Source organism: Bombus affinis, chromosome 10, assembly GCF_024516045.1.
Source record: "Bombus affinis isolate iyBomAffi1 chromosome 10, iyBomAffi1.2, whole genome shotgun sequence".
NCBI classification, from domain to species: domain Eukaryota; kingdom Metazoa; phylum Arthropoda; class Insecta; order Hymenoptera; family Apidae; genus Bombus; species Bombus affinis.
The window spans coordinates 10,275,793-10,298,908 of NC_066353.1; the positions used below are offsets into that span (position 1 = coordinate 10,275,793).

Below are 23,116 nucleotides of genomic sequence, written 5' to 3' on the forward strand. Positions count from 1 at the left end.
AGCGGCGTTGGACGAGTAAGAGGGTTGGAATGGAAGTCGTGAAAGTCCAGAATAGGGTTGGAGGAGCGACGAAAGGGGCGCCACGTGCTACGGGAGAGGGTCGTTCATCCCCGGGTCAAGGTTACCCTCCTCGCGGACCTCACCCTCGCGACTACCAGCATCGTGCCATTTACCCTCAGCATCGCGGTTGCACAGCCACCATCGATCCTTATTTCGCTTTTTCTCCCTAGCACCTTTCGGCGAAACTCTTCGTCGATTGTTTCGCCCGGGTTTCTTACTCCGTCGAAACTTTGCCGCTTCCTTCTGCCACGTTGTCGGTCGCTGGTGGTCCCCTTTTATTCCTGGGTCAAGGTTATCCTCGCAGCAGATTCGATCGGTCGACCGGTGAATCTCGTTTCTCGTTTCCACCCCCGCGCCACTCGACGATCGTCTTCGTTTTCTCGTCCAAGTATTTTCCGTACTCTGGAAACACGTTGCAAACGAGAAGCATCTGTCGTTTCTCGCGTAGTCGCATACAGACACGCCGGGTTCGTTGGTTCGTTAGGATCAGCGAGGAAATCGAATCGGTATGAAAGCGGCCGTTCGTTTCTCCGTCAGCCATGGCCAATTCTGACGGAGCTGAGAAACGTTCGCGGTGCGTGGAGGACCTCTCGTTCCCGGGCTAAGCTCTCTGTCGACGACGGGCTGTCTCGTTAGGCGGCGGGGATTATTAAATTCGCGTGCACCAGGTCCGGCTGACTTTTATCAACAAATGCATATGACGTGCATGAATGCACTTTGCGATTCATTAATCTGATGGAAGACCACTCGTGATCCTGAATGTACTCCCACTGGCCCTGGGCGTTTACCCCGGGCTTGCCTCGGCTGCAACTCTTTTTATCGATCCTTGTGCACAGACCGATACTTCCGCGCCTTTCATCGGCCAATCAGGGCTACGCCTCGGACGTTGAAATAAAAATTGCCGATGCCGTTGTCGTCAAGACGCGCAATTCGTCGTAGATGCCCGCGTCTTCGTCCACGAACCCTACGCGAATCGCGTTTCCGTCTCTTTTCTTCGTTTCGCGGTTTATCGTCGTGTAATTTTCGTTTCCGTGTTAACGAAAAAGCAGGAGAGAGAAAGAACGCGTTATCGATCACGAAACACGCCACCCGAGCACACGAGCAATCGCGTTGTCGCTTTCGTGCGAGAGACGTTCTACGAGCGAAAACCATGAGTAATTCAGACGACGTTCGATGCCGTAGACGTGTCCCGCTCGACTATCGAGGTTCTGTACGGGACACCGTATACCCATGTTTCGCGTGTGTTTCCAATTTTTACGACCGCCAACCGATTTCCGTTTTCCGTAGTTTCCCACGAACGAACGCTTCCACCAACCAGTTCATTTTCTTAATCGAGAGATTGTAACTGTTTCGAACAGGTAGCACGTGTTACGCGGTCGTTGACTATGCGCGATTACTCGCACGAGATACATACTCGATGGTTACTTTAGACACGGTCGTAGCATTTGTACGTGGGGGAGGGGACATTTTGCGTCAAGTTGGCAGACCTCTGCCGACAGCAGCGGAGTAACGCCCGATAAGGTTGCGCAGCCGGGATGAAATTTCTCGACGGAAACCATAAAACGTTGTTACCCCAAAAATTGCATCGCCGCCACCTCCGTTTCACTCGTGAGCAATAAAACGGGAGTTTTGGCAGCGGTGCAGGTCCTCGTAAAAGTTGCTCCGTTCTTTGACACCAGCCTGCAATTCCGTCGTTCTCTGGCGCGCGCCGATACGCCGCGTTGAAGGAAAATCAGGATTAAGTCTTCATCGAGTCGCGCGGCATATAGCACGGCAACGGGCATAGCATTTTGTCGGAAGAATGTGACGTCGCATAAAAGAAACGTTGCTGCGAGGTTTCTCTTCGACGCTGTGCGTTGTACTGGAGTAGATTCGGTGTTTGGTCGCTGTGTATAACGATCTGCACGGTAAATCCAGCCGAGCCACAACAACGAAAAGAATGCTATTGTACCGCTTTGGTAAATTTGTCTTGCGTTCCGTGACGTTAGGGATTCGTCGTCGCAATTCTGTCTTCCTTCCGGTATCGTGTCAATTTGAATGCATTCACTTCGCCATGACGCATAATTCGCGAATGCCCGGGGAAGGAACGAGTCTCTGTGTAGGGTAGGATCGCCATAAACTCTCGTTCTCTCTTATTTATCACCCTCTGTGTGTACCATTCCTTCGCTCATCCGCTCGGCAAACCTACCATTGTCGGGAGGAGGGAAGGAAGGGGCAGCAAGTTAAGAATGCATTTCGCGTTCGTCTGCCCACGGCTTCTCTTCGTATACACAGCGATTAAACGCAAAGCCAATAGAGAGTTATTAAAAGAGCAGGACCATCTTTTTCTCGACGGTTTTATCGCGCGTTTAAATTCATCGAACCGCGTATCGATTTATACCACGCGAGTCGAACCGTGCTATTTTCACACGATCGCTTCTTACGTGCTTCTTCACTGTTTTACGGTCAAGCGTTTCGTATTTTTCCTTTCCACCGCCAAAATATTCTCCGCTGTATATTTTAGCGCGTCGACGATCAAACGTGCGACAATCGCTGTACTCGATATCTTACGAGCGTTGATCTTCGCACGATACGCGAACGCTGTTTTTCTTTTTTTTTCTTTTCTTTCTTGCGCGTCCCATCGATTTCTCTAGAAACGGTCACAAATTTCGAGCCGAGGGGTTAGTTCCATATTTAAGGGAGTCCGGTTGAACGCGGTACGAACACTTCCGGAAAGGAACGAGCGGATCCTCCTTCCATCCTCTCCAATATATATGCACTTCGCATTTGTCTACCCACGCTTGATGCCTTCGCGATGTTTATGCGATTCACCGATGCAAAGGTGGAGAAGGAGGAGAAGTAAGAGAACCGGGAACCGTAGACGGGATGGAAGGGGATGAGGCTGGAAGAATCGTCTCCCTTCTGAAATAATGTCGAGTATACCGAACGCAGGAACGTAACCAAGGGAGTGCGCCCGCTTATTGCCTTAAATTGCTAATTGGGCTTAGGACCGACGCTGCCTTTCCACAGCGACGATCTCTCTCTCTCTCTCTCCTCTCTCTCGTCTATCTAACTCTATCTCTGTGTCTTTCCTTTCTGTATGGCCCGAATCTACCGTCTCTCTCTTTTCTCCACTCGGTTGTGGTCGGTTCTTTTTCATTCGCCGCATAGATCCCCGAGTTCGACTTCCTCGATGCCTATTGTCGATGTCAGACCCTTCGCCTCCTCCCTGTTGCAGCGGCAAGAGGGAAGGAGCAAGAAGAAAAGTCTGGACGAAGGAACAGGGGCGCCAGTCACGAGAGCGACAGAGATTAACGCACCCTGGTTCTCTTCTCCCCTGTAGAAACAGCATTTACCCCCATTGTTTTCTCATCTCTAAAAATTTAACAGGATCGACGCATGATGCCTTTTCAAATCTGCACGCGGGACTCCTTTTTGCCTCCTTCTTCTCTCTGTCTCTCTCTCTCTCTCTCTCTTCTTCTTCTTACCCCTCGTTCCACCTACGCGAGTGAAGAGACAAGCGTATTAGCAAGGGGTTGGCCAGAATTACGACACTTGCGAGTCATTTCTTTTCTTCTTCTTCCTTTTGTCATGCACTGAGAGACATTTAGGACGCTGGCGGTGTTCTTGCGCATGGAGATTCTTGAAAGGGACGAAGGAGTGGTTGACGGGACTGCTGGATCTATAGAAAGTGAATCGTTGGTAGGTGATTGAAAGCGTGGCAGGGTTGTGCGTTGGTCGTGTTTCGTTTGTATCGAAAGCGCGTCATGTGTCGGCGCGGTGTCGTTATTTTCTTAAGCTGGCTCGTGCTGCGTATTGCGAGCCGAATGTGAACGGGCCGTTGTGACAGGTAAAAAAAAAAGCAAAAAGTAATCGCGTGGTTTCGCCAACCGATTCCTCGACTCACCTGCCGGTTGGATAGCGCGATGGGCATACTCGCCAACAGTTTGTTCTTTATCGTATTATCGTACACCCGTATACGTACCCAGCGTAGACTAATCTTGATACTGTTCCGCTCACCACCGAGTGATACTTACGCGGTTACTGGTTTCGGCGTCGTCGCACGCTCGTGCGTCGTTTAAAAACGAAAATAAAACCGGACGAAGAGGCCAGAGAAAGAAATTAGCATTAATTGACCTCGTAGCCCGTAACCGGGTAAGAAAAAAGGAGCGCAAGAAACGCGACAGTTTCCGAGAAGCAATAAAATAACACAATCGCATCTCGCGTACACCGTAAACTTCAACGATCCATGGAATCGTGGCTGAGACAGGCTGCGTGTGCGGCTTTCGCTTCCGTTTCGCCGGAGTAAAATCGCCGATAATACATGGAAAGCCATATCGATTGTAAACAGGAGGAGAAAAAATGTTGAAACGATCCGACAATCATAGGTGTCTGTCGGCCACGTGGCAGCTGCTTCAACAGCTGTTACCACCCCGATGCATCAGAAGGTGCGCCACTTTTTTTCTTCTTGGTGCTGATTTTTAATGTCGCGATATCATGCGCGGAACGCGGCTCGGTGCTCGCGTGCACGCTCCTCTACCCCGTCGCAAAAAGGAAGACGACGCTGTTGCCAAAAGCGTCAGCCTTTCCGACCAAATTATCTCTCCTGTTCATCTTCATTCACAGTTCTTACACCGATTGACAGCTACAAAACCGTACCACCACGCGCTCTAACAACAGCCTCCGCTGAAATTGTTAATCCTTTCTTGCGACACCGTCCTATTCGATTAATCCTCGTTGTTTGGTCCAGGCAACAGACATTCGTTGATCCGATGTATACGTACGCTCGTCTATATGGCGCGAAGAGCGATCGATAAAAGTTTTCGGAAAACGTGAAACGTATCGTAGTCGAAGTCGTAAGAATCGTCCGCAGCAGGTTCGCTGGTAAATCTAAAAATCGAAAAATTTGGACACTTTTGATGGCGAAAGCTCGGTTCGCGGATCGAAAGGACTTTTTTCACGACGCGTTTAAAAAATTTTTAATCGCTTTTAACGCGGTCTGTTCTATTCGCGAGCGAAGCGAGGACGAATAAAAAAAAAAAGGAAGAGATTCCGCGATAACGCGATCGACATTACGCAGTAATAAATGAATTAAAATAGGGTTAGCGAAACGTGGAGTACGCGCGCGTACTTCCCGGAACGCGTGCTCAATACAATCGGGAAATTAATTATAGGAGAATTCTCGACGAGTGTCCGTGGCTGCCGCGTGTTCGCCGGCCAGTCGTTTTTACGTACAAACAAAATTGTTCGCGCAACGAGTGTTTTTCTGTCCACGTTTTTCCCGTTTCTTCGCCGGGGAGAGCCGTACGCATGGTCGAGCCAGCACCGGTCCGGGATATTGATTAATTAGGAAAAATTCACGTTGAATGGTCCGTCAACTTGTAAAATGGAAGTAAAAGAATGAAAAAAAAAATTCGCACGCGGATGAAGGGTCTATTCAGATGTTGCCGGTTTTTCGATGAATTCATCGAATATTTACACACGACAGTATTGGAGCGGGCTTTCCGATTCTCTTTCGGCCACCGCCCTTTTTTCGCCCGTAGAATATTTTTCCCGTAGCATATTTAGGTCTATATATATATATATATAAGCGTCGCGCGAGGCACGATGCAGAAGATAATTTATTTATCTATACGTGCACGGAATTTGAATATCTTCTCGTACGAATACCGCGTGGAAAAAAGAAGATGCGTGACTGTCGGATTATCGAACGAACTTGAACTCACGGTGGATTCGTTGACGCAATGTTCTTTAAAATCCAACGTAAACGTAATAGGTTCGCGTTATTCGATGCAGGACGAATAGTTGCGGCATAAGATTACGATAAAATGATGGGATTATTTTTATGTTCGATCGGTTGGATCGTGAGCGATTTGTTGTTCCTAGTGGCACGCTTCCAACGACTGACTCTGTCCGACCGATTCCTCCCGCGTGATTTTACTTTCAAATTGACGATTACGCCTAGACCTCTTCATGTTTCGATAACGGCGAATTATCGATACAGACGGGGTAAGATCTCTTTACGGTGTTCTTTCTTCGTTCGTCTTGCTCTTCAAGGCGGTTGAAGCGCTTGCCTGTCTAAAAATCACCATCATTATGTGCTCAAATTCAGCTCTCCGCAAAACAACTGGAAATACAGCGAGATTCTTGCCTGAATGGGAAGAAGAAGGATGTCTCGAGTGTACGGAGATTTTACGTCGACTTATTTATACGGGGAATCGTTGTTGGTCGATTGGTTTCGAGAAAATTCTTCGTTCCGATCGCCTTCGTCGGTTTCATTCTGATTCTGCTGGTATCTTCGATCGCGAATAAATATCAAAGAAAACGAACGATTGAAAACGCTACAATTAGAAAATGCCTGGTTGATCCGTTACTCGATTATTCTAAATAGGCTTTCGATTTCTGCAGTTTCGTCCAGCATCGAGATTATTGACAAAGATAAAAATATACGTCTATTAAGATCGCGTAGAGATAATATTAGTTTCGTAGAAGGAAACGAATTCTGCAAACTCGCCGCGCTATGAATTCGCGTGCATTGTAATCTCTCGCCTTAACGCGGTTCGTGTCTCTCCGTATATCTTCGTGCAAGTTCGATTTCCGCGCTGATTGAGCGTGGCGCTCGGGTCGACCGGCTCTTCTCGCGTTCGCAGTTCGCGGCGGGACGTGAGCCAGTGTGTCGTGAAGAATTTTTTTTGTTCGCTAAATCTGTCGCGAATAGGTAACGTTCGTGATTTTCGCCTTTGTATCGTTGTTCCGATTTGTGTACGTGTTGCGCGTCAACGCCCTTTCCGTTCAGCGCGCGACAGCGCGTCGAAATTTAACGGGATTGCTGGCAAAAGTGGTTCCAGAGTTTGCTACTATCTTCATCGTATCACGGACACGTGGTATCACTAAAATCACGTATATACAGTACGGTGTGAGTTGGATGGATTTTATTCGTCGCTTCAATTTATCAACGTGTCTCGATTACTTTTCGACCGCGCAGGGCCGTTGTACGAAATTTTTGTGCGTTCAACCTATACGTGTGTGTATAAGTGACGAAGCGAATTCTAAAACACCAACGATTTTTCTTCTACGTCATATGGAACCAGCTTGTACCACGCCGTCGACGATTATTCCGCGAGTTCGATCCCTGTGAATCGAAAGTGTGTGGAATAGTCGTTCCATTTCGATCTTTGGATGCCGTCGATCGATCCAGGTCGCCGACTACCTTTACATATTTTCCGCCGTATCGTTTTCGAACAGTTTGTAATTTTCGTGGTGGTAACTCGATACCAAAAGTCACGCGGCCCCGACGAAATTCCTCGGCCCGCGGACAAAGTCGAAGCTCGCGTGACCGGTGTGTTCTCCATCTCCACCATCCAGCGAAACTTAGGTTCAATTTCGCCGATACAAGACAAGCGCGAGAACAATTTCTCGAACACACTACCCGTACTCTAGCCCAGCCGCCTGTAATTTACGCACGCGGTGCTTCTTGATTACACGGAAACTCGCTTTCGGATTAGTCTGTTTCATTCGGACTCGATTCGGAACGGTCGCCAACGTGTTTCCGACAGGCTCTTCTAACCTTGTCTATGAATGCGTGTGTGTATCCTTATGTGAAATCGTGTTGCACACGAACTTTGTGTATCTATCGTGGCTGTCGAAGACGCGGAAAGTAAGGTTAATCGTCGAAGGAAAGAGCATCTATAAAACAAGAAAGGGAAATTCAGTGCGTTTTTTCGGTATGTCGGTGCCAACGAGCATCGTTGTTGCGTCGCTAACGAACGAGGACAATTCTATTGGCTGACTACCAATAAGTCAACGACGAACGTCGCCATATCTGTGAATTCACAGGATCATTGTTCGTGTAAGTGTTCGTCTTGTTTACATCCGTATCGTTACTCTTTACACACGCTACTATACATATATCGAATCGTTGCATGCTTCATCATGCTGGTTGAAGTTAAACGCGCGTTCGCGGCATCGTTGGAATCGCGTACGTGTCGATACGGCAGGGTAACAGGGTAGCTTTCGGACGTCCCTTTCGATAATTGCACATTTTTCTTGGGCTAAATTTATCGTAGACGATTAACTCTCTATAGACACGAACAAATTGCAATGCGAGAAACATGTTTACGGCCGGATCTATGTTTAGGCGCATCGAAGAATCTCGTGGAAATAGCGGTAAATTCGTCTTGTTCAGTCTGTTGTTTTTTAGATTGCGCAACTTTCTCCCATTCCGTAACCTGAATGCCGTTTTAATCGCGAACCAACCGGAAATCACGTCGCCGGTCTTAGCCGCGCCAATGTTAACGGCCCAGGCGATGCGAAATGAAATTACGAATCGATGTTCGGCGACGCCACTGACCATTCGCCGCTATCTTCGGGTCGTTCTAAACGTCTGTAAGGTATCGGTGCCCCTATCTAGGATTTAGGTCACTTTTGCGAGTCTCGTATTCGTCGAGTCGAATAACTAGATACTTTGGCCTAGTGTGCGTATCCAGTTTTCGCACACCTATGGCATCAATTTTTCATCGAAATCTTTGAAGATTTGAGAGCTGAAAAGACACCTACACGAGAATCACGTTTATCACGTATCTTGTAAAAAAATTCCTCTTTGTTGCTCCTTACACGTCATCGTTTCATTTATCATTCACATTTATCATTTATACGCTTGAAATAGGTTAATCGAAACTTTTAAAACAGAAACCTCTTTCGCGGCGATAGCGCTAGATTTCACAAGAACACGCAAAAAGAGAATCTCGTACGAATATATAAAAGGAATCACCTTTGTTGTAAAACTCACGCCCTGCGAACCATTCGAAAAGATCTCTTCCACTTTGCATCGCATAAATGTTAAAATAGCCCGATGTACCGATACGAGCAAACATCTCGTCAGCATCTCGTCTCCCTTTTACCATTGACAATTGATTTTAAGGGACACTTGTTGCTGGGGGGAAGTCGCGTTTGCAAAGGTGCTCGTTGCGAGATCTAGCTCTAAACCTGTGTATCGCGATCAAACGCACGTTTCAAGCGCACCTCGTTTACGATATCAAGGCGTGGAATGCTTCCGTGCATTCCTGCGCTTGGTAACGGAGTGATTCATTAATCCGCTTTAATCGCGAGTATCGCTCGATAAACGTACTCCAGCGCGATCGTCTTGAAAACTATTACGCGATCCAAGGAAAACCTGTCACCAAGGTAAAACGGCCGGAACGAGCGCGGAACGCGATCGCTGCTACGATTCTAGCTGCAAGGCAACTCGACAATTCCGCACTTTGCGTTCGTTGATCGCTCTCGCTTTCGAACGATCCACGACATAATCTCTAGAGAAATCGATGCAGTTATGGTTGTCGGCGAGTCATTACGCATCCTAGGCGAATATCACACGAATACACGGGACTCTTCGAGAATCGATCCACCGACATCAACGATGGAATACATCGTTGCTCGCCTCGTTATCGCACGATCTATGGTATCTCCGTTTTCTTCCTCTCGATCGAGATTTCCTCTTCCCGTTAGCGTTTTCCACGAGCTTTTTCCCTTGGCGGGTTTCCTTGGACGTCATTCGCGTGTCCTCGGTTTCTCTCGGTTCGTCCTTTTCTAGCTCGAATCACCGGCTCGCCTCATATTCGCCCGTTTGTTTCGCATTTTCCACGCTCACATCGAACCTTCCTCCTCCTCCTCCTCCTCCTCCTCGTCTCTCGGTCGCGTTCTCCGACGGCTGGTACATGTAAGTTGCAGACCAACTTGCTAATTCGTCGCGCAGAAATATCTCGAGCCCGTCTGCGGCCGCGTCTCTCCTCTCGGATCGTTATTGTGAATTTCGTCGTCCTAGAATAAACTTCTCTGTCGGCTTAGCGCTGGACCGAACGAGGAAAAGAGAGCGTCGCGACGGCGACGTGCGTGTCCTCTGCTCTTCCACTACCGCTCTTCTCCCGCCTACTCTACTCCCTTTTTCGACTGTCGGCTTTTCAATGTCCGTATTAGCGTCTCTTTTAACCGCCGGTTCGCCTTGTTTCGTTCAGAATTATTGAAGCGGCGATTGAATGAATTCGACCAGCCCAAATTTTATTACACGCACGCCTTCTAGCCGCGTCGAAACGCGCGCTCGCGCGCGCCTTCGTCTCCCGGTGTAACTCGGAGTTATGCTTCGCCTCGTAACACGAGACGCGATAATCGCTCTTGCAAAAATTCACCGTACTTTCGTAACGTTTCCACGATGTATTCTATCGATTCTACATTACTTCCGATAAATATCTAAATACATACGCGAGTCGTTGGCAAGTTCGTCGTTTAAATTATATCGCGAATACTCTCGACGATAATACGATTGGATTTAGTGCTCGTCTATGAAACGCGATCGTTTACGAAGGAACCGTTTTAAAGCGGAGAGCATCGGGATTCGAGATTAGTGTAAATGACCGGAAGAGGAGCCCAATTCGACGTTCGTTTCATCTATGGCCACCGTTTCACCTTCGATCATTGTATCGTTAAACATTCAACGTCCGTGTGCACGCGGACCGAACCGAATTGGACGATAATTTTAGTCACGTTGAAATCGATAACCGTGATCGTGAACGCGACGAAGAAAGAGTCAGGAAGCGACTGAGAGAGCCGGCTTTCTTCCAAGAAACGAAGACATTGACATACGCTCCTAGAACGTCGGCGGATATGCAAAGAGGAAATTATCAGTGGCTACCTGGAAGTGGCAGTGACTCGTTGCGTATGTGGGAAATCCCCCCGAGGATCGTTATTCCTCCCCTTCTTTTGCATTGCAGAAAAGCAGATCGTTCTGGTAACAACGCCACGATAAAAGGGCCAATGGTGCCTCCGTGCTATGATTACGTCAGTGGTCGCCGGTCTGCATAGCTCCGCGGTGAAATTGACGATGATTCGTCGCCGTTCCCGCGCGTTGACTCATCGCACCTTTCCTATCCTTTTCTCTGTGCTTCTTCTCTCTAACTTCCAGTTCCTTCTATTCCGTCCCACCTCTCTCTCTCTCTTTCTATCTCCGCTTCTCGTCCTTCTTCTCCTCTCCTCTTGTTCCTCGTCTTCTGACTGGCGCGAACCCCTTCCCGTCGCGTATGGTTCTTTGTCCTTTTTTATCGTCTTCTTCTTCCACGAACCGGCCGGAAATCGTTGTCGCGTTCCCGAGCGCGCGGTTGTCGACGCCGTTAAGAGCGCCACGTGTGCCTGGCCGGTCGCGCTCTTGCGCTTTCGCGCTCGGTGAAAGGTAGCGCTCGTAATCGTACACGATTGTAATTGATGCTCTCGACAATTTATCGATACCTACTTCATCTTTCACGGGCAGCCAGTGTGTACGAGTCGAGGCTACATCCCCCTTGCCCCCTTTCTTCGCCCGAGAAGGAATTCACGTATATAGGCTGTTTTTCTCTCGCTCGCGCCTCTATCGCCTTCTACGTTTCTCTGGGTACCGCGTGACGCGTGATCATGAATCGCAAAAGTTGTTTTTCGAGCGTGCCACTCAGTGATCTTTCCTAATCATAAATACAGAAAGCGTTGATCTCGAGATCGCGCTCGAGCAGTCTCGCTCATCTTTTTTCCACGATCTTCCTATTTCTTTTCTTTCCCTCCGCTATTTTCCAAGGATTATTTTCTCGCCCAGCTATGAAATCGCTGGCATTGCTCGAAGCGACCGGCGCCTCTCGAGAGAAAAACTCCGCGCCGATGAAACCCCGGTGGCGTTAACGAATCCCCTTGGCTTTTATCGAGTGTAATAACTTTTCGAATACAAAAATATCCGAACGTATCGCGTTACAAGATCGCGCCGCTATTTAATCATCGTGTGGCGCTCACCCTGTACACACCGGCGTATTACGTTGCGTCCACTCGTTTTTCCGCCCTGCTTCCACGATGTTTACAAGCGCGATACGCGCCCCAATAGCGATCGTCGAATCGGTTAACGACGTCGAATGAAAAATGTTAACGAGCCGATCGCCTGGGACGATGGCAATTCGTAGGAAAGCCTAGTAAATATTTAACGAAAGGGGAAAATGAAAAACGACGAAAGGAGGAACAATGGTACTTACAATTAGCGACGCGTCCATCGAGCTTGGACAGGTGTTTAAAGCGTTAGAACGTAACGAGGTTATGACTGAACGGAACGGGCGGGGTATTAGCGTGGACTAACTCGAGTCCAACCTTCGTGACAACTCGATATTATTGAGTTCAAATAAAAGCCTCCTTTTGTTTCAGTCGGTGGCCGCGCGGAACTTGAATGTAAAGTTAAAAATAAAATGACCGTTTAGCAGTTTGTATATCGAGGCCAGTCGCTATAATAGCGACAACCGCGTGCCGGAATAGGGATTCCGGCATTAACCGGGACAAAGTCAATTGAAATTCTGCCGCATAATACTCGAACCGTCGATTCGTTTCTGTTTAATTCCTCCTGGCCCGTTTCAATCGTTTCGCGCGCTCTCTCTTTCTCTCCCTCTCTCTCCATCGCGCTTGCGAATTTCTATGTCAGTTGTGCAACATCCACGGATTTCTCTGCCTCGGTATACGCGAAATTTTCTCTACGCGTGAAATTCTTTCGCTCGCCGTGCTCTCTTCCTATTGCTAAACTTCCTCTCAGGGCGCCGTATATTTTTCATCGATCTGCAGGTATAGTGCCAGACTCGGCTAGGTCGGTGGACTTGAAAAAAATATCGAGTTTGTATTTGAGAATCGCTCGCTGGGCTATCAGCGATGCCGCGGCATCTTCGTTAAACGAGCAAAGTTTATGAGTAATTTATCGTCGATCAAACTTGCAACGCCGTGGTTAATTATATTACGTGATTTAATGCAACACTTTGCACGTCTTTCGAACAAAGTCGGCGTAAGTTGCTGCACGTAATCGGTCCAATCGAGTCAGGTCGGAGTTGGGTCATATTCGTATAGAAAATATTCCTACGTCCTCTTAATTGTCCATCTTCTTTGCCGTTTCTTCCTCATAATCTTTGCGTGCTAAGCACGGATTCTTTATAGATAGCGACGCCGAGGAACGCTTAGACGAATCACGAATCTTACCGATGTTACTCCGAGTGTCCATTGCACGCGTTTCGCGTTCGAGACGGCGCGTTTCTATTGGGGTAGCAACTAAGATAACGACGTTAGATAAACTTAGTTGCCAACCCGTTACAATACGCGCGTAACCACCAGTCTAATATAACGCCGAAGAGATTAGAAAATTACTGGGAAGCATATGGTATAAAACAGTAAAAATCGAAATGGATGGGAACGGGTGGTAGAAGGCAAAGTGGCGAGCAGAATTTCAGCCGCGTAAAACTCAAATGGGCGTATCTGCAACTTTCGCTTGAATCGAGTCATCGCTTGCAGACGGCACAAAAATTATCTATATATACATTGAGTAAGAAAACCGTATCCGCGGTCGAAACCGAAGACACAACAGTTTACATCGGCGACGTAACACGAATTCGACGTCCGATCGTTAAATATCAAAAGTCATTTTTCTCGAAAACATCGTCCGATCGGACAGTCCCGTTTGTATTAACAGGGCAAAATTCCACGCAAAGATTTAAATAGAGCAACACGAGCTCTACAGTGTACGTTGTTACGATCGAACGAGAAGCGCGAGTGTAATCATGAAAATTGGGACGACGAGTTCTTGCTCCGGCAGATCGGAGGCTGAACTTTTCATGAAATTGTACCGTTCATAACTGTACACTGAAAATCACTCGGTCCGATCGTATAATCACGAAGCATTGGACGTAATTTCTGCATGATCTTTAACGTTCATCGAGGATTGTTGCATTATTGATGCACATCGGTAGATATATACACGCACGAACGCTGCAATCTAACCAGTTCGATCTGTACGCGTCGCCAGAACGGAAAAAAGTTGCTTGGGTCGCGTTAAAAAAAACTCTGGCTAATATAAACGATCGTGCTATTATAGAGAAAACTACTGGAACGCTATATAAACGGGCGCGCTATAGTCGACGCGGCGCTACTCGCAAATCTAGATCGCATCGTCCATTTATAACGCGTAATCTGTTTTACTCTTTACGTGGGCATTGGATTAAATGGGATAATTCGAAGGCATAACCGGAACACGCCGTAAACCGTATAAGCGGTGTGGTTTAGTTACGGGGAATACGAAGGTGTGTAGCATCGTCGTCTTTGTACGCGACGTATCGTTGTCAATGGACGCGAACACAGACTCTCTCACGAAGGCAGAGTTCGTAGATCCAGAGCGCCGTGAGTCATAACTTTCGATATGCACGCCACGACCACGTTGCGTTTTGTATTACAGGCATAGGTCGATCGGTGACGTCGCTACGTTTTCTTCTTTCGTCGCACTAGTATAACGAACATATAACATGGTCGGAAACGGTGAACGCGCGTTACAGCTGTTCCGACTCTCATGATACGCGTACACCTTCCCGAAACCCACGGAAGAGTAGATAAGTGTTGCGGCGAACGTGTAACAGGCTGAAATTCCCAACTATCGTGTAACCGTACCGATTACACCGTTTCCGGCCGATAACTCGGCCAGTAGTTTTTATCGAACAGTTTTTCCGTCGTTCGGGAACGTGTTATCGTCGTGCCCGTCTTTTTCCTCTAACTCGTTGACCCTTGGTTGCAGTGGCGACGATCGCGACCTCGATTCGACGACGGTTTTACAGGCGCCAAACAATGTGGCACTGAGCTTTCTCGGCTAGTCGGTTGCAACGGTTGCACGCGGCTACCGCATCGTTGAAACCTTATATTCGCAACCGGACCGCCACGCACTTGAAACGCCGCTATCGTATCACGTTGTGACTCTTCGCGGTACTCGCTCGTATTATACAGTCGCTATATCGATAAGGTATCGAGGCTGCTTTCAATGATTTGCACTCGATCTTGAAGACCAAAATAGACCAAGAAAACGGTGCTTGAACGGCGCTTATCAGCCGAGCTATACGTACGCCTACCCTTTGCCTCTTACATCCTTTTTTAAATGCCAGAATTTGTTTGTACTCGTCGATTCGAATCTTCTCTCACCTACGAACCGTCTTGAATATTTCATCCGAACGTTAATCCGCGTTACAACGTTGGCTGTGTCGATAAGCGGCATATTTAAAATATCGATATATTGTTTCTTATCGTAACTGCACTCGCAATCGCGTGTGGCGATAATTAAAAAAAATTGTTATCTGGAAATTTATGCCGTGACTAGGTATAAATTTTTATCGCACACAATACTGGTCGCGTGTTCGAATATCTCGTACAATCCATGTCGGAGTCCATTTCAGTAGTAAGTATCGTAGATAGCGTATTACGGATAGCAGCGATATTAAACAACGGTGCCAGAATGATCTTACGCTACTCTATTTCGAACGTCAACGAGTGCTAGGTAATGTGTATTTATCGTGGATCGGAAGATACCGAACGCGGTGCATGAACGTTCACACCCGAGGTGTGTCAATATTAACAAGCTTCCGCAGGAATCTTATCTTTTTCGTCGACAACGAAACGCATCGGTCGCGTATCGCTTTTCGATACAACGCGTTATCTACTTGGTTCGCTTCGTACGTCTCAACGTTGAAAAACTTTCAGAAGCATAGTAAATCTTTCTACCGGTTCTGTCGAATATTCGTCTTATCTCCTACATTATGGCCGATATCTATTGGATCTCATTGATACACATAAAACGTTTAAAAATAACTCGCGCTGGAGCTTTAACCCACAAAAGTTAAGCCATCCGTGAGCTAATCCGTCAAAGTATCAACTTATTACACGCGAATCTTCTTTTTCTCGAAACTTGATATATTTAAATTACGGTCGGACACAAGATTCGGGTGTCTTCTAATATCTGTTCTTTATTCTTTCCATTTCTTTTACCCTTTAAACTTTCCTTCGTCTATCTGTGTAGCATGTGGCCAAATGGTTGCCCCATTAAGCAGTTCAATCGATGAAAATTAACAATTTAATAACCGTTTCGCTGTCTTCGGTTATATCCGATTTACCAAATCCGTGGAAATTCAAAGAGAAGACTGTGAGTCCGCCGAAGCTCCATCGGGCGAGCGCATCGCTTCCGGCTCGAACACCGGGAAAAATCACCGAAATTGTCATCATGTGGCGCCATTCACAGAGCCCAGCACATCGTATACACGTGCGTGGCATGCACACGCACGCGTAACAGGCAAGCGGAGTACACGTGCTACGCACCCGTACAGGTACATGCACGTTACACCGAATTGAGACGCCAACTTCCCTTCTAACGCTCACACATGAATGGGAAAGAGGTACTCGTGGCCAGAAAAAAGAGGCATCAACCAGACCTCGCGTGTATATGTAAATGCTGGCTGTGTGGCGTATCCGCGCGCTCGAGTCGCGTTGCATACGCGTTACCTGTGTGTGTCGCGAACGCGTGTCCGTGCGTGCGTACGTGTGTGTTGGCTGCCGCGCGCATCTGCAACGTACGTGGTGTTTGCTGCAACCTTTATTCGGCGCGGCTGCAGTTTTACCTCCTACACGTTTTTGTCGCGAATCGTGCGCATACTGTATATGTAAAGCCACGCTGCTGGCACGTACATGCCACTTTCCCTTTTCAAAATCGATTTTGGCGCCGTGCGCCCCGCCGGTTCAGTCAACGACGTCGACGCTTCTCCGGCCAGGACCGTACACGTTCCATCGTGCGCCACTCTGTTGCCCAGTTTCTTCCTCGGCTAATATTTATGCGTCGATCGTACGCGCTTTAGCGCGAAAATGGGATGTACAGAAGTACAAGTACCGCTTTATCAAATCGATGGAACGAAACTGTAGGATGAACGTTACGTGGCTTTATCTTTCGCCTTTATCTTTCAACTTGCGCGGACTTGCGATGGTAACTTGGGAAAGACAGCGGCTACGGCAACGACTTAGACGAGTTAATAGAAGACGAACGTTGGCGAAAAAATCACGCGCACCATGTGGACGGTAAAACGTAATTAAAAGCGACAAACGCGCTGCTACTTGGTAGATTGCAAGTACGGTCCGGTAAAACGTATAAATACGAGCAACGGGACCATAAAACTCACAGGGGATGATTACACGGCGTAATTCCCGGTGCATCTCTAAAAAGCAAGAAAAAAATCGCCACACGCGTGGCTCGCGCGCTAATTACCCCTGCGTAAATGTGCTCCATTTTTACGCGACTAGCGGCGCGTAACGAGTCCCAATTCCCTTCACAATTAACTGCACCGCATTACGACCCTCGAACTTTTCGTCAACTGCCCCCTCCCCCTGTTTCCTCGACCTCCATCCCTCCCGCGACCCGCTTCCGACCATCGCTTCCTCCAGAAGCGACCGTCCGAGTCCATTGGCTCGTTAAACGAAAAAAAAGGAGTAAAGTAGAGAAGAAAAAGAGAGTCCGAAAAAACGTGTCTTAGGCGAGATCAAAAGCTCTTCCACGGGGGTGACCCGTGGTCTGTGGTCGTCGCGCGTCCATCCCTGTCGGTATGTGCCTCGGGCTCAGAAAAGGCCCTCTCTCTCTCTCTCTCTCTCTCTCTCTCTCTCACACACTCTCTCTCCCCGTCTTCCCTTCTCTATCTATCGGTTTGCTCTTGTGCTCTTCCCGCGTGTCTCTTTCGCTTCCTCCGTCGCTGTGGTGGGCGTACGAAAATACCGCCTTTCGTTAAAGGTGAACGGACGAAATCGCGAGTTACACGTGCGTGCAAGATCCGGCAAGGGTGATGCGTCGGCGGGTGTGCAGGACGGGGGAGAATAGGAGAGACAGAGCAGGCCGGTGGTCAGGAAGGGTAGCGAGGGAAAGAGGCGCAAAAAGGGTTGAGGTTGGAGGTGACGTGGTGGTGGTTGGCGATGTTGGTGTGCGCTGGTGGGTTACTGCTCTAGCTGGTTCCTCGTGGAGATAGGTTGGCGGGGGTGGGGGGTTCGTGCCGGTGGAGGAGACGGACCCGCGTGCCAGACGAAACCGACGATATCAACGTTCCCTTGCGCACTCCTGCATATATACCTCACACCACACCGGGTGCCGCCGAAAATCCCCAAAAGCACACGAAACAAAGGCCTGCCTCCGCTCTCACCCTCGCTGCCACCCCCGCGATTCCATCCTGCCACCAAACTGCCGTCCTCCACCCTTTGCACGGTTCTCACTGTAGCCCCGTAACCCGTACCGATACACGCGTGCAAACGAACCTTCTGTGTACGAACAGAGACATAATATCGACTTTTCTCGGTCGAACGTGTTGTCTCTCTACAGGCGCGAGCACGTGCACGTCCAAGAGTTCGGTTCGACGAGCCTCGAACCTCCAGCCCCCGACGATGGACAGAGAGAGGAGTCTCTATCGGCCACCCAGGAACGCGTTGTGCTCCACGGTAGTTGTTCGGTTAAGGTTTTCCGGGGGGTTGGAATTAGTTCCATCACACACACGTAACACGCGCGTCGCCCTCTCACCTTTTGTGCCGTACCGCCGTTCAACCGTTTTATTCGTCGCGCAAGATTTTACGCCTATCTCCGGAATCGTCGTCCGACGATCCTCTCAATTGGCGCCAACCACCGCCACGGTATTCCGTATTTTCACGCGTATTTATATCGAATATCTCGGTTACCCCTCGACCTTCTTCCACGGTAGAATTTTCGCTCGTCGTTAGTTTCGTTCAAACGCGAACAGGACGGGTACAAGACGCGATATTATCGCGAGCACGAGCGGACGCGTAACTATATGATTAAGTAGTATCGGTTATCTTTGCAAATTGTCCGCGGAATGGGAGAGTAATTAGCAGCGAGAACAATTTAAATTTCACGACCATCTTTTCGCCCCGCGATGCTATACGCGGGTTTAATGCCACGTGCACTGTTTCCGTGAGAAAAAAAGACGGCGCGATTGTTTTACTTTTTCGATGGAACCGACCGAATACGTGATTATCCGCGTCCTCATCGGGCCGTAATAATTGGCCGAGCACAAGCTAGGTCGGTCGGTACGTTTTCTTCAAGGTTAGTCGAAAGCCCTGACGCTGAGTGGGTCGGTGAGCTGAAAAATCGATACGTACGAAAGTGAGAGTCTCAGCCGTTTCACCCTCCTTTTCCTTCTTCACGTTCCGCGTCCTCTTCTTACTTGCCATTTGGTTCATTCATGTTGCGTCGCGCCCAGTGCCGTGGCTGCGACCAATTTCGCGATTTTTCACCCCTTGAAATTCGATTAACGTGGACGCGAGTATATCCGCGAAAAGAGGAACCGTAGGAATATACCGACGTAACGAACGCGAAATGAAATTACTACGGGCCGTTTCACATTGCCAATTTTGCGGCGAATTATGTTTGAAGAGAGACGGACAGACGAATCGAAGGCGCATTTGGTATTTAGATAGGGTACGGGTGGAGTTTGTTCGTGATTCGCGATGCCTTTCATGTTGCGCCGTCTCCCTCGCAAGGGCCGAGGAGGAGGATAAATTCGACGTGGATATGTCGAACGAAAGAAAGAAAGAGAAAATGTCAACAGGGGCATCCGCACATATGCGATCTTTGCCGATGATGCTCTTGGCGAGAACATCGTCAAGCCTCTGGGATATGGTTGACTCGCGCTAATTTATAGATCACCGTGTATCGTCGCGAATCGAACGGCTCCTCGTTGCGAGTAAATTTCTAACGACTGCGCGCGATAAACTTTTCATTATCGAACTTTTTCCAGCGATATCGCTCTTCGCTTTCTTTATTTCGCATAATTAGTTTCTTTATTTTACGTAACTTGCAATCGTATCGTATTTACAAACGTAAAACAAAACCGAAACTGAACTTACAGATAATCGCAATAACACGATACAGCGATTTTCGCGTAACTAGCGATTAGCGATTCTGGCATTTTTAATTCTCCTTCGTAGAAACTTTCGTGGAAATTGCAACGCGTTGGTATTCTATCGGTAACGAATTTCCAACATTTTATTCTTTTACGTTGCATCGATGTTTTTTTATAATGTAACGATATTTTTTCGAATTTTACGAAATATTTACTTAGATGCCGTAAAAAAGTTTGGAGAAGCTGTTGTAACGATATCCCGCCTTGCAATTTCGATTGGTAACCATACCACCGTCCGAGTACGTTCGTGTCGACTCGCCGTATGCTTTTTCCTCGTCGAGTTGATTTTTGTTTAGCAGGCACCGTCCTCTTTGACGATCTCAAGCCGATACCGAGAAATTCTTGACCCAAATCCTGCGTTATACTTGCATACGTTGTGCACGACCAACCATATATTCTCATTTCAAGAAATTATTGACGATCAATGATTTTCCTGCTTTTTGCATTTTTTTTTTTTTTTTTAAGCTAGAGAAACAACCGGTTAACTTTAACGATCGATTTGCTTCTCGCTTTTAAATGTATTAGCCTGCGAACTAGGTCTCGTTTTTTATTCAAGAACTCTTTGCTCGCCCGAGTTAGTAAAATTACATCGATTCCCAAGCGTTTTAACCGCGATAATTTTAATACAAGCGTAACCGATAAACAAGTTTCTCTCTCCTTCTTTTCCACACGAATCGTACATGCCATGCACGATTGACCCTTAACGTAACGTGACCAGGTGTAACGTTTGCTAATTGACGTTTCTAAATTTCTTTTTTTTTTTTTACAGCGCTACCGGTTCGAAGGTTATCGTAAACAACTTGCCAGCTCAGATCAGAATAGAAGATATAGAGGCCCTGTTCTCGAACTGCGGTCAAGTGCAGTCGGTGGAGAAATTGTCCTCGCGCGATCCTAATTTACAAACCGTCCTCATCAGCTATGAGACGCAAGAACAAGCACAGCAGTAAGTTTCAACTTTGTTTGCCGCGGAGATAAACCCACATATCATCCGGTCCATAGGCATTTTTCATAGTCGACGCGCTTAATCGTGATTATTGTGGTCTGACAATCGTCTTTTCGCCGTTTTACAGGGCTGTGAACCAGTTAAATGGTCACGAGTACGAGGGTAGCCCGCTAAAAGTGGAAATGTCTACGGTGGAGAACCGACGTAGAGGCCGCAGCCAGCGCAGCGGCGTAGCTTATTCCGGGGTTTCGGGCTCCGGACGACAGGCAGACTTTCCGCTTCGTATTCTTGTACAATCAGAGATGGTGGGAGCCATAATCGGTCGCCAGGGCTCTACCATACGTCAAATCACACAGATGACGCGCGCGCGAGTCGATGTTCACCGTAAGGACAGCCTTGGTGCCGCTGAAAAAGCTATTACCATCTACGGTAACCCAGAGAATTGTACGAATGCTTGCAAGAAAATTATGGAGGTCACGCAGCAAGAGGCTTACGGTTTAAGTAAAGGGTAAGAAGCTTAAAACGCTATCCATTTCCTATCGAAGTTCGGGGTGTTTCTGAAATTATTTCCAAACAATGTTACGTATGAAATTTGTTATACGCGTGTGTATAATGGATGCACGTGTGTTTATTAACGCGCCGTAACCGTTTGTTAACAGAGAAATCTCATTGAGGATTCTTGCACACAACAATTTGATTGGACGAATTATCGGAAAGGGTGGTACCACCATTAAGAAAATCATGCAGGATACAGATACGAAGATCACCGTAAGCAGTATCAATGACATCAACAACTTTAATCTTGAACGCATAATCACGGTCAAAGGCAGCATCGATAACATGAGCAAGGCTGAATCTATGATTTCCAGCAAATTACGCCAAAGCTATGAAAACGACTTGCAAGCAATGGCTGTAAGTGTTAGGAGTTATGCGAAGTTATAGCGAATGAATCGTTTCAAATATTATGCGAAGTAACGATCGAACTTGTGTAATAACGAAATGACATGATCGTTGCAGCCTCAAAGCTTGATGTTTCCCGGTTTACATCCAATGGCTATGATGTCCACTGCTGGTATGGGATACAGCTCACGTGGTCCGGGCTTGTATGGCTCTGGACCAGCCCCATATCCTTATCAAACGAGTTTGCCTACGCAGCAAGGTATTCCAATAGGAGATACGCAAGAAACTGCGTTCCTCTACATTCCGAATACGAGTGTAGGGGCCATCATAGGAAGCAAGGGTTCGCATATTAGAAACATTATCAGATTCTCTGGCGCCAGTGTAAAAATCGCGCCCATTGAGCAGGACAAGCCCGTAGAACAACAAAATGACAGAAAAGTAACTATCGTTGGATCACCAGAATCACAGTGGAAAGTAAGTTTTGCGCAGATGATAGTAATACGTTTAATTCCTTATCAAGTAAAATCTAATGATTTTTAATGCTAAAAGTCGAGGCTCGGGCTTAAAGAATGGAAAAGTGCACGTTTCTGGCAAATGAAACGTCTAGAAATCGACGTATCCCTAAAATTTCGATTGTCATAACGTTTTGAATTATGTAAAGATACTGATAGATATAAATTTTGTAATAGATGTCTAAGAAAAGTATATATGTAAGATATTCTACGTAAAGAAAAGCACAAGTTTTGCATAGATTTAACGAATGTAAAGTACGAACTAAATAATTGGTTAGATAGCGCGTAATCACTTTGTGGCTTAGTAAGTAACACGTTAGTTTGCAAATGTCAGGGTTCCGTGTTCGAATCCCAATATATTGACAATTGTTTCTAACTGGTTTTTATCGTGGATAAACGTGTAGAAACGCTAGTACTCGATTAACCTGGTCCCGTTTGAGAAGATGCGGTTTTTCTATGCATCGTCTTGAAAGAACAGGGAGATTAAAATATGGAGGGTTACCCGTACCAATGACATGTTGCACAAAATGCATGTATAGTTGGTCCCGTTACAACCTCCGACACTCCTTTTTTTTCTGTTCAAATAAATGTTATTCGTATGATTCTGCTGTAACGACTATACGACACCAATGATATTCGCTTTTAGGCTCAATACCTCATTTTCGAGAAAATGCGCGAGGAAGGATTCGTGGGCGGAACCGAGGACGTCCGATTGACAATCGAGATTCTCGTACCAAGCACTCAAGTTGGGCGAATCATTGGCAAAGGCGGACAAAACGTTCGAGAATTGCAACGTGTAACCGGAAGTATCATAAAATTATCGGAACAACAATCTACATCTCCTTCTGCCGATGAAGAAGCAACCGTCCAAATAATTGGCCCTTTCTTCTCTGTTCAGGTATTACGCGCGTTACCGTTAAAAGTACTTCGACGTTTGT

The 23,116-nt window shown here is 47.3% G+C and overlaps 1 protein-coding gene across 2 annotated transcripts in view; it reads left to right on the top strand.

The window, feature by feature from the left end:
• LOC126921042 (insulin-like growth factor 2 mRNA-binding protein 1) overlaps positions 1–23,116 on the top strand; it is an 84,953-nt gene that overhangs the window by 43,067 nt on the left and 18,770 nt on the right. For both annotated transcript variants that reach the window (XM_050732205.1, XM_050732206.1), the window contains 5 exons: positions 20,593–20,766; positions 20,894–21,274; positions 21,426–21,678; positions 21,784–22,140; positions 22,825–23,076. In XM_050732205.1, coding sequence (XP_050588162.1) covers positions 20,593–20,766; positions 20,894–21,274; positions 21,426–21,678; positions 21,784–22,140; positions 22,825–23,076 — 1,417 coding nt within the window. The remainder of the gene's footprint in view (positions 1–20,592; positions 20,767–20,893; positions 21,275–21,425; positions 21,679–21,783; positions 22,141–22,824; positions 23,077–23,116) is intronic.